Source organism: Corapipo altera, unplaced genomic scaffold (assembly GCF_003945725.1).
Source record: "Corapipo altera isolate COAL_440 unplaced genomic scaffold, ASM394572v1 2b, whole genome shotgun sequence".
Taxonomy (NCBI): domain Eukaryota; kingdom Metazoa; phylum Chordata; class Aves; order Passeriformes; family Pipridae; genus Corapipo; species Corapipo altera.
In genome coordinates, this window is record NW_020884874.1 from 29,468,311 (window position 1) to 29,480,975 (window position 12,665).

The 12,665-nt window shown below is 33.9% G+C and overlaps 1 protein-coding gene across 6 annotated transcripts in view; it reads right to left on the reverse strand.

Annotated features, from left to right (window-relative positions):
* The window catches only part of STXBP5 (syntaxin binding protein 5), a 103,549-nt gene that overhangs the window by 41,951 nt on the left and 48,933 nt on the right, over window positions 1–12,665 (reverse strand). For all 6 annotated transcript variants that reach the window (XM_027632601.1, XM_027632587.1, XM_027632574.1 and 3 more), the window contains exons 8-11: window positions 10,247–10,370; window positions 8,717–8,795; window positions 2,559–2,713; window positions 1,466–1,538 (exon numbers count right to left, since the gene is read on the reverse strand). In XM_027632601.1, the coding sequence (XP_027488402.1) occupies window positions 1,466–1,538; window positions 2,559–2,713; window positions 8,717–8,795; window positions 10,247–10,370 (431 nt within the window). The remainder of the gene's footprint in view (window positions 1–1,465; window positions 1,539–2,558; window positions 2,714–8,716; window positions 8,796–10,246; window positions 10,371–12,665) is intronic.

Genomic DNA, 12,665 nt, shown 5'->3' on the forward strand with positions numbered 1-12,665 from the left:
ATGCATGCTATGTGTGTTTTTTTCCCCTTTTTGTCCTCCCTTTTTTGAGAGGTGAAAAGAGACACAGCTTCTCAAGCCCTCTAAAGGAAAAATTGGCAAGAACAGATGAAAACTTACTGCATACCAAGAATTTTATACATAGCTATCTGGAAAGCTTACAACAATCTTTTAAAACTGAATGAAGACTAGACTTCACTTTACAAAATATGACAAATCCATATTTGGATTTGGTAAAAGGAAGCCTGTAGATTTATTTTGGAATTAATTTTTTTGCATTTTTAGGTGTCAAACAATTAATACTTTGCAAGTCAATCATGACAAAGACCATCTTAAGCCTTCTAAAAACATAACTGCTAAAGATTTTTTTAGCATGAAATAGAATAAGCCTTACCATAACTTCAAATTTCAGGCATTGCAAATTAAATGTGAATTTTGGAAGCTTAATGCTATTGGTATATCAGAAACAAGTTCTGGATACAGCATATGGCCATGTAACACTGGGAATAGCTAAATGAGACTGCTCAGTACCTGGAGAGATATTAGGACAAAACCTGATCTTCTTCTGAATTCCATAGAGTCTTCATTATCTAAGCTATCACCTGAGATAACACACTTGACTTTAAGGATAAATATTTACAGGGTTTTCTTTTGCCCTGCAAGGATATTCTTCACAAGGATTTTTTTTTTCATTGACCATTGGAGATTTTTAATCAGGAACACTACCAACATCTTATCGAGTCCCTCTGCTCCTAATCCCTTAATGGTTAGTTGTTGCTGCCTATACTAATTTTAAAACCCTTCTTAAAATATTTGTAGTATCCTGAACTTTTAATCACCATCTATTAAGACTGTATGGACTGTCAACAGACAAAGAAACAAGAGACTCAAAATGTGTTAGGCAAGTATTATTTGTGAAAAGTGTAATAGGATACTACTCTTAAGCAACTTCTTACCACAGCTGTAAATTAGGGAGTAGATGTTATCATTCAAATTTTATGTATATGATAGTTATTGCATTAGTATTGAGTTTCTTTAAGCAATACTGATAGTAATTTATTTGGTAATAATATCTGCAAATATTTAAGTGATGACAACAGCCAAAATTACTTGGCTTATCTGATTAGTTCTTCTCTCTGCTCCCTTCCCCAAAACTGCAAGCTCCCCCTCACAGCACTAAGGAACCAACTTCAAAATAAACTGTGATACTTAAAAAGCAGCAGTGATCTATGAGTAATTTCTGTTAGTCAATCAAGCCTGGAAAAAGTCACATGATATTCTACTCATGTACTACATATTAAGCTGTGAAAAGTTGGTATATTAAGATTCTCAGTTCAGTTGATGAAATTTTATATTTAATATTCAAAATTTTATGCTCTTGACTGGGAGTTATTTTGCTAGATTAAAGCTATAGAGCAGAATAACAGGCTGATCACCACAGCCAACCATTACTACACAAGATTCTTACCCATTTTGTGCAAGGTCAATCAGTACTAAGTCCTTTTCTAGGAGAACAACTACAGCATATGGTTCCTGAAAGTCTGAAAACAAAAGACGAAAAAGTTACTTATTGGTAAATGGAGCTCATACATGTATAGCCTCAAGAATGTAATCAGTCCTTGCACCATAGCAGTTAAGATTAGAAAAAGCCACTTAGATGACTACAGTTTTTGAAGATATTTTACACACTCACCCTCCTGAATATTCCAAGTTAATTGCTCTTCCAATAATTCAATATTTTCAACAGTTCAAATAACAGGAAAAGGAACATGCAGAAAAACTTGTATAAGCAGGTTATATGATAGAGCCAAATTTCTCAATGATAACATCCTCCCACCCCCAAACTCTCTACCTCATATTCAGTGAGGTTTAAGTTTTAAGCACTTACAAAATGGATTAAAAGACAGTTGACTTGACAATAAAATAAGAAACTTTAAGCAGTTGGTGAAGTGCATATTCCCCTCTTTCAGGCAGACCTCAAATTCCAAGCTAAGTAGTTTTATATACTCTGATCAAGTTGACAGCTAAAAACACTGTAGTCATCAGCAACATAATGCTATTCATCTGGGACAACTAGCTAAACTATGATAAAAAAATCACCTGCTGCAGAAAAGAGATTATAGGTTAGTGATGAACTTCATGTAAGTATTGGAATGAACAAGGTCACTAAAAGTAAAAATAATACACAAATGCTCTTCACGATTTAGCACTGGGTGGAAAGATAGTATGTACTCAAATCTGTACTGGTGAACACATCTGCTGCAGTAACTACAGTTTCAAGTTGTAATGCTACTTTTTATCTGCACATGCTTTTGGGATAAAAAAAAAAATGTACTGCATAACTTGCTTCCTTCTCGAAGCAAAACATGCTTTATAATAAACTATGCTACTAAAATGCTTTGGGAAGTAAACCATACTTCAGATAAATAGGGATAACAGATGTTGCTGCTGAAGTCCGATCCCCAGAAACAAAATGGAAAGGAAATAGTCAAAAATATTCTGATGGGATGAAACTCCAGAGATAAGAAATTAAGGTACTGAGAAAAAAATCTTGAGCCTACCATTAGGATATGGTGTTTCACAGAGGGTTAGGAAATCAACAATAGAATAATCCATTTCTAGTACAGCAGTACTTTTTCCATGCATAACTGTTAAACAGGGTCTTCTTCCTACAGTGTCATACGACAAGCCTCCTGAGAGAATGATGAAAGGTTCCCTGGAATAAAGCAGAGGCATTTAGGATCAAGCTAAGATAATATACTAAAGGATATTGGGTAGGTTTTGCAACCTTACAATAAAGTTCAATGAGATGTCATTAAGCAGAGATAGAGTAAAAATAATGCAAACCAGTTCTCCATGCAATATACAGCTTGAGTGTGAGTTTCAAAACTTAAGTTATAGTCCTCAAACTCTTGTTTTAAGTCAGATATCTTCTCCAAACCTTTCATTCCATATTGCTTATGTTACCAATCTTTGCAACTGCTTGGCAAAATGAGATTTTTTAAAACTTTGTACAACTTTAGAATTGCTTTTCTTCTACTGAACAGCAGTCAGATTTGCCAACAGCCCCATTCATCCATAACATAAAACAGTCTAGCAGAATCAGGAATAAATAGAGTAATATGACTGACTTAGAGAAGCTTGATAAGTTTCAAAGACCTAACATCTTTTAAGTAGCATCACACATTTACTCATGACATTTTAGCCATTTCCCCCCCTACTACCATGCATAAAATTCAGGAAACTACTATGTCACAGACTACTCCTACTGCATAATCAAATAGCTGAGTAGAGAGCAAAAATATTTCATCTAGTTTTGAGAACAGATTAGAGGCTTCCCTTGAAAGATCTTTAAAAAGCCTTTAGAGGAACATATTTTTAAATACGCCCATATTTTTCAAATATGCACATAACATATAATTTATTATTTCATTTACCGAAAAACAATATGAAGTAAATATATTCATTTTACCATATATTTTTTATTTCCTGATTATCAAGCGTCACTCATTTTAATACTTCTTATGTTTGAAATAGGACATAATATTTTTTAAAGAGTAGTGTTTCTAAGTATATAGGTCAAGAAATAAATGTCACCCATTAATGACTATTGCCTCAAATTCCACATTATATTTCTGAAAGAAAAATAGGCACTTTGAGTGCCTAACAATTATCTCTGATCTACTTTTATGCTCACTTTATGTAGAAATCCTACCCTTCATTTGTGTCTTTCTTGGAAGCAGCTAGTATGTCAGTATCTGGAGAAAATTTCTAGTAAAAAAAGCCATCCTGATATATTGTAAAAAGAGGCTGAAGAGATATAACTTTTTTTTATCCTTTCCTATAACACCATCTTTCCCATACTGTCTAAATGGCTTTCACTAGTTAGCATTTGAAACACTAATGTGAGACTAGATACATCTTTATGCTTGAAAAAAAGATGTCTATAAAGCATTTGGTTTATGCACATGTTGGCCTTCATGAATTTAAGGCTTGGCTGAAATGTGCTCTGTATTTGTAGCATTGAAGGCAAAGCAGACTGAGACAAGCTTCTACAACTACTTTACAATCTGCCTGATCATCCAGAAAGACCTGTGACTGAAGATTTGATAAGATCAAAGAATACTGCTGGCTGAGGAAGAGACCATACATCGGACCATAGGTCCATTGAGTTAAATATCCTGCCTCCAACAGTAGCACAAAGTGTATTTCTAGAAAAGGATTAAGTTTTTTCCAAGTTTTCATTCAATCTCAGCTCTTCATATTGAAATTTCACACAATCTTTTATGGTCAGGTCCATGAAATAATTTGAAGAAAGTTACAAACTTGAATTTAACCTGATATTTTTCAGGATGTCAGTGAAGAGAAAAATACTGGTGTGACGTATGTGCAATATCTCATTGTGTTGGAATGATTTACTGCAGTACTTTTTTGTCCATAGAAATAATTAGGTTTTTTAAGCAGTAATGCTGCCAGGAAAATTTGCAGAAATTAATGGACTTGCACCTTCACTGAGATCAACTGACAATACTAAAGTGACAAATTTTAGTTTTTAATTTTCATACAAAACAGTGTCATGACAGTGTGTTGGATTCTCCTGGTTTTATTTCTCCAGGTAATCAGACTGCATTGGGCAGGCTTGCCAGTCCATATCCTTAAGAAGCAAGGAATGGAGGAGATATGAATAGATTACACTGATCTGTCACAAGGATTTTTCAAAATGAATCAAAGATTAAATTTGACTTTAGTCTGCCAGAAAGATGGCTACAGGTTTCCATATGAATTTTTCATATTTTCATGAAACCATGGATTTACCATGAGCACAAGCTGTGTATTTTCTAATTAAAGTGTTGTTCTTCAGCTGTGGTACATGATAAAAGGTTAGTGCACATGAATGTTATTAGAAATACCTAATTTAAAAGAAAAGTTAAAGAGATTTGTACTTTACATTGATCAAACCAACTTTGGTAATTTAACAAAAAGCAGTGCTCAAATCTTAGAGAACTGCCATGTAGCATTTTTAGCAGCTGCTCATACAGAGATTCTGTGAAACAGTTCTGCTTCAGTAGGTTTGGAAGTAATCCCCTTACACGAATTTCCTCATGAGTTAAATCTGTAAAAATCCCTTGGAGAACACTATAAGAAATTCACTACAAAGGGGGGCAATGTTTCATTGAAAAAAAATTCAGAAAACACAGAATTAGGTCTTGCAGTATATGAAAACATGATACAATGGAGAGCCAAATGGCTCACAACCCTGGAGAATGTTTCTAGTAAATTTTAGAAGTAAACTGTCAAATGTTAGCCAGTTTCTGGCAGTCCAGAGGTGTGAGCAAACAGTATGTACAGAAATAAAGTCATTGGTACCATCCAGCCTACTTTTCAAACCATAAGTAAATTTGTCAAAAAGTTAATGCTAGTATAAAGACGGAAAGGACTTCAAGAGTTAGTTTGCCTTAATACTGGCAATCCTGAGGTAGTAAAGATAAATTACAAATCTGTTTTTGGGAAGTGTGCTTTTGAACTGACAAGCTTACACAATAAAATAGTACTATTCAAACTAAATTAACAGATCAAGAACTTTTACTTAGCAGGAGACATCATTATTTATGTAAACTCTAGGTCCCAATTATATACATTCATCTTGCTAAAAAGTACTGCTCTACAGTCACTCAATGACAGCTGCATCAGCTACCAAGACAATGCTCTTTTTGATTACATTTTATGGGGAGACTTTTGAGCTCTAAATTTTATTAGACAAAGCTCTAGTAGAAAATAATAAGCTTGGGCAATTTTACTATAATGCTAATATCAGAGTAAATACTATAAGGTACTGAATCACCAGGGGTGGGAAGTGGTATTAAGAAGGGCTGCGTTCAGGGGGGTGGGAAGTGGCACTAGGAAGCTCAAAAGCTTCTCTAGATTCACTTTAGACAGAAAAAGTATGCATAAAAGGCAATGTGGAAGCCATTTCAGAAAGCTCAAAAGGTAACCTACCTTTGGAATTCATTGCGTCACAAAAAGATGGAGCATTTTAGATGAAAAATAGCTGCAGTACAATGACCTTATGCTCTGGGATTGTAAAATTATGCCAGTTTACTCAAGGAATATAACAAGAATTTGCCTTTTTGACTCCCAAGCTGTCAATAGCAACCTTTCCAAATGTATTCTCCCAGAGATAAAGCCACAGACATACAACCTTTGTAGGGTAAACCAGTTTGGCTCTGAAGATTTCACCGGCAGTATCTGCATTAGACTTAAAAAAACCCAACCAACCAAAAAAAGACAAAAAACCCCACAACAGAAAAAGCCACCAAGTTAGAAAATAAATAGGTAGTCTGTAAAAACCAGAAAAAGCATCATGTCCTCCCATTTCCCTGACTCCAGCTTTGCAATATGGAGAACATAATGGAGGAAAAAAATTAGAAGGGATTAATAAGAGCTGCAACAGTAAAAAGAATAGTGCCTGTAGCCCTTAATACAGGTTACCACCAGTCATGTTCCTTCCTTTTGTGGGGTTCCAAACACCTTTTCTCAAAAAAAAAGTTTATTAGAATTAGAAGCAGTAAAGAAAACAATTAAGATCATATCAGCAGTGTTTTCCACAGGAGGAGATACTGAAACAACCTAGATCTTTGAGCACTCTAGATAGGGGGAAATAAGAAAGAAGTGACAGAAAGATGCTAGAGGTTCAATATAAAGCATGGAAAAAGTGAATGTTTTTCACAATAAAGAATCGAAATATAACTTAAATAGTACCTCAAATGTAAGTTATTTTGTTTCATTTTCTTCTGTGATTTTTTTTTTAATTTTCTTTTTGAAGAACAGTTATAGCAGACTGCTATAGAAACAAGTTTATTTGGTTTGTTTCTTACATTGCTTCAGCAGCTAGAAAAAATTTTGTCCTGTCCAGAAGTGATTCTCCTCTGTGCTACAGAAATTAAACTATGAACAAGAAATGACAATGCTTTACATAAAAGTTAAAATTTTATCTTGTTCATATGTAACCAATTTCAAATTGTAAAGAGAAAATCTACCAAAATTTTAAGTATTGAAAAGTAGTTCTGCCTCACCTTAAAATTGTTGTAAGATTACAAGTGAAACTGAAAACAAACTTCAAACTGAAGTACACGTAGCAGCAAATGAATGGAGATTTTCAGTGCACTGCTTCACCACCACAGTGCAAACTGGTGGGGTTTTGTTCGTTGTGAGTTTTTTTCACCCCCTTTCTTAATTAAATTTCAGGATAAGTATCAACAATTATAGATTTAACAGTACACTGAAGACAGCAAACATTAGAGAGTATATTAAATTGAAACATAGCAAAACATTCAGTTTGGAGAAACACTGGAAAGTGAGCAAGTGAGAGGTGTAACACTAGGAAAGACGTGCCTCCTGAAAACCCCATGTATTCTTAGAAGTTATACTAGAATAAGCTCCTCTTTAAACTGTGTGAAAAGTCAACTAGTTTTCACATTGTAATAATATGTCACAGAACAAGCTTCAAACTAATCTTCTCCATCAGAATGATTATACAGAATAGAAGGCTTTTGATTGCAGACATTGTGACTTGCTGAAGCTGAGATTTTTTGATTATTTCTCTTTCTTTAGATCAGCTTTTGATCTTTCAGTTGAGAAAGGATTATGCAGACAGATGTAGACTTCTGCAAGCAAAACATGGCTTTCCAGCTGATCATAGATTTTCATATATCTGGGAGCTAGCCACAGTCTGAAATTTCTATTTAGCTCACTTTGAGTAAAAAATAAAAATACATAAAGCCACTGATATAAGTATGGGTAAACCAATTTGTAGTAAACTATATAGCATCAATAACAATCTTCTATAAATTTGAACACCTGGAAAACAAATGAAAGTGATACAAACACCCTCCCCAACAGTAAAAGAAAACAAAAAACCCCAAAAGAAATCCCCCCAAAAAACTAAAACCAAAACAAAAAACCCCCACAAAAACCCTGAACAACGCAAAAACCAAATTAAAAACCCCACAAAACCAACCAATCAAAAAAAAAAAAAGTTTTCATGAATATTTTCTTTACGTTGCACTTTTCACTCTAGCACTTTAAAGCACTTTACAACCACAAATAAAAGAAATTCCACACAGTTCATGAAATCCATCTGTCCTAATTGCAGTCTTGGTAACAAAACACGCTACTCTAGATATGTAATTCCATCTGAGCCTCTTGTTGCAATTACTGCTTTGTTACATTCTCAATGTGCATAATTAGGCACATTTCACTGTGTAAATCACTGCACTCTACTAGAAAAGCTTCTGTTAACAACATTTTTTTGTGGAAGAACATGTATTCAGAATTTAGAATATTTGTATCAGGCCATTATTTGTTGAAGTTCAGTTTATCATGTCTGTGTTTTGGTTTCTTCTGTGCTTTATCAGCCTTTCTTTTCTTAAATAGTCTCAAAAATTTAGCAAAAATACACACAAGTTTTAGTAGCATGAAAAGCATGTAGATAATGCATTAGCAGTACCTTTACCTAAGTTAAGGTTTGTGTATATTAATTAGTTCCTATATATGTTTTTGTAGTTTGTTCATCAATACCTGATTTGTCAAAACTCAAACAAAGCTATTTTACCGTAGCTCAGTAGCAACAGAATATTCATCCCAACAACTGGGAAACAATACTGCCAGAGCACTGCATTTCTTTTATATATGTTCATTTTGCATACAAAAGAAGTCTTACCCAGCTCTAGTAGTTTTATATTCCACCTTAAGAATAGGTTTGCAGGGTTCTGGCTTCTTTCCATCCTTCAACTGCTTTCCTAAAATAAATTATTTTCTCATATTAATCTTACAGTTCATTATGGCAATTAACAGAATTCACTATCCAACATGAGAAGTAGAACATTCATATAAACATATATTCAACAACTTTGACAATTATAGAGTATGTCTTGGAATAATATAATTAAAAATTTGTTAAACTCTCAGTACACCAACCTAGAATGTTTACAAAAAAACCAACCACCAATCCTATACCTAAATGTTGCAGAATATTTATTTTCAAACATATAATCATCCCCTAAAGTCTTGTTTTAAGTAGCACTAGGAGATTTAAAGTTTAAGTTGTGTCAAGCATTTTGCAATTAAAATCGGTTAGCTTACAAGTAAAGTGAGGTTTATCCTGAGTGTTATCCTTCAGGACTAAGACTTCAATTGAGCATGAAACCCTGCTCTTCCTCAACCGTGCACTATTGGTAACTGAAGCTACTATAGATACAATTTCTCATAGAGTCAGCAGAAATTAAGGGTGTAGTGTAAATATACATCTTTTCTATCTGATCATTGATAAAATGCGATACCACTATGAAGTTCTGCAGAAAATTTAACTTCCAGCCCATAATAAAAATAATGTTTATTAAAAGAGGTCAAAAGATATTAAAATAACATTAGTCTTGTCTAAGTAGTTTTACTACTACAGTAACAGTTTCTTTTTCAACGACAGGAAAAATGGTACAGGATTATACAGAAATCCACAGCTTCTTTTTTTCCACTCTAGTCCATGGTCAGTACAGTAAACATGGCCTTGCTAGAGGCTCAGACAGATAAACCAGGACACATAACTACAGCATTCTGCACTACAATTGTAACCTCACAGATTATCCTCACTGTTACATTACTTAAGAATCTATAGTAAATAAATTGTTAAGACATAACTTAGACACATGCACACCCTGTAACCTTAGGGTTTCAGAGAACTTAGTTGAAGAGCAGCAGCATATTCACAGAATAACAACATGCAATGTTAATTTCCTAAATTAACATTAATGTAAGACCTCTCAGAAGCGGGAACATTTTACCAGATGCTAGTCTTACTCTGTTACAAACCTTTCCAATTGACGTGGTAATCTACACATTTAAACGTAAAACAGATGCTTCCTTATATGTATTTTAAACAACATATGGGATTGCAATATCAAGCAAAAAGCAAGCCCTGCAAAATATGCATTAGTTAACTTTGAGATCAATGCCACTGTGTGAAAGGCAAGCTTGAAGTTTAGAGATTTAGAGAAAACTACACTGATTTGGATTCTTATTTAATAAAGACTTTTTTTAGTGAAATCTACCAGAATTTGATAGGACAGAGAAAGCTTTTTACTTGCATTGCAAGTGTACTTTTAATATTTGTTTTTTGCAAAACACACTGCTATTAAAAACAAGTCCTCTGTGTTTTAAGAGCGCCAAACACAGTTGGTATCCATTTTCATCTTACCATGTGGAGTGATTGTTTGGAATGGTTTGGTAGGAGATTTTACATTCCATATGGTCAAGGTACCATCTGAGTGACTACAAATAAATTGTTTGCCTTCATGATGCCAAGCCACAGAGTGGATAGCCTATGCAAGAGAAGAGAAAAAACAGAACAGCACAAGTTGTGTATCTTATCATTTTATCCTCACATCTTCCTCAATGACATTAGACAGCATAAGCAAATTAGAGAAATTACTAATTAAATATACTGCTCTTAGTATGTACTAATTTACCCATGGCAAGTTTTCTGTTCTTAAGTAGTACCTTCAGTCATACTTTATCGATCAAAAATACTGTCTTTATTGTAGTGACATGTTTAAGGAGGGGAAAAATCATCCTCCTCAGCGTAGCATTGAAGCATTTTTCAAAGAAAGGTAGCACACAGAGAATAACTGCAAGCAATTATTTGAGCTTTGCTAACCAAAATTTTTCACTATTGGGAAAAACATACTGTCCATACAAAAAACATGGGATGGGATTATTATGTCCAAGTATTATATGACATTTTGAGGTGTCTATATGGATGTGCACAAGAGGCAAGCATGGGTTGAAAATATAAGCAAAATTAGAATAGAGGTAGCAAGGTTTTTTGAAATTATGATGACGAAAACAAAGTATTATTGAAGAAAATACTCTAACATTGCAATGGCAGTTTTGAGGTGCAGGAAAGTACAGAAATCTACTAATAAATCTTTCATAGGAACAGCATTATTTTCATAAAATTAGGAATGGAATGATTAAGCCATGCCACATGAAATCTGCAGAAAAAAGCTGACTAAATAAAGTCCTCTGTGAGGAAACATGGATGTATGAGTACTAAAGAACTGTAACTAGCAATGAAAGCTTAAGCAATATCTATTAGGTGAAGAGCAAATCTCACGAGACAAATTCAAGCCATCTTTGCACAAACTGATTATACACAGATCAGGTCTTCATATTTCATACAGTTATACAGAGAAACAAGACAGTTTCCAGCAATATGACTGGGAGAATCCAGAGCTTAAGTGACAGCGGAAAACAGCTACTAAATGAGTGGAGTCTTCAATAATGATTTTTCCAGACTAAAGTAGTAGAAGATCTGGATATATGTAAACTACAGATTAACTAAGTTTAATATTTCTTGGTGAAATTTAATCTTGTTCTCTATGTATTGTGGAATCACTATAGATTTTGCTAGAATACAGATTGTCTGTACCAATATCACACCTGCACATGTAGCTCAGAAACCTAGATGATTCATATGATGTCTCCTACTGTCAAAGTGAAATAGTCTCGTTCATTCTGTACATGAAATTTTTGTTCAGCAAAAAAAGGTTTTACAGAAGAAACTTTGCATAAATACGGAACATTTGTATTTATTTTACAAACATAGTACCAAATAAAGGAAGAGATCAACAGTAAAGAGACTCAGTAAAGAGAAGGTTTCATTTCAAAAAGTTCTGACACTAGGAAATTAAAATATCTATATTATGCTTAGCAATACAATCCAATCAGTACATTTTACATACTCTCCCACACTCTGACAATAGTAGGCACCCCATAGTGCAAATGGAACAGTTTGACACACACTTATGTAGAAATAGGTCTTAAGAACTAGTAAGAAAGCAAGCTTTATAGAAGTAAGTAAGGAAGGACAAATCTGAGAAATGAACGCTACTTTCTTTTCTTGAAAAACAATCTCAAGAGGAGGGAATGCAACAACCTGTTACTGTTGAAACAGCATTAATGCTTAAGAACATAAAAAGATATGATAAACTGAGCACAAAGGAGAAGGATGACTGCTACCACAGTTTCTGCAAGGAACATGAAAGGATGGAAAAAAATCACTGAAAGAGAATATGAGTCTTTTGTTTTATGGTTATTTATTGTTAGTTTTATAGAACCACTTGTTATATTTAGTAATGCAGCTAAATATTGTTTAAACTGCAACAAAAATACGTGTTTTATGTTTTATAAAATGATCCAACTAACAATACTATGGGCTGGGTATGATAAAGTTTTGTACAGAGCACTATCCTTTGCTATCACACAGTTCATAAATTCTTGCAAACCTGAAAAACAAAACAAAACCTGTAAGTAGCTGCAGCATAATCTCCAGGTACAACAGGCTGGTATATCTACAGTGACAAGTCAGCTATAATGAAAAAAGTACAATAAACTTAGGTAGTACTGGTTGGTTGCTAGAATAGTCTTGATCACCAAAAGAAATCTGATAGCTGAAAAATCATCTCAGTACTCAAGAGCAAAAAAGTTTTGACATTTTTTTCCATGATTAATATTAGTGCTGCAATTTGAAGGAAAGCATAAAACAGAAAGATCAAGCAGAATCCACTGAGGCTGCAAATCTATGCATAGCGTCTCAGACATTAAAAGATCCCCAC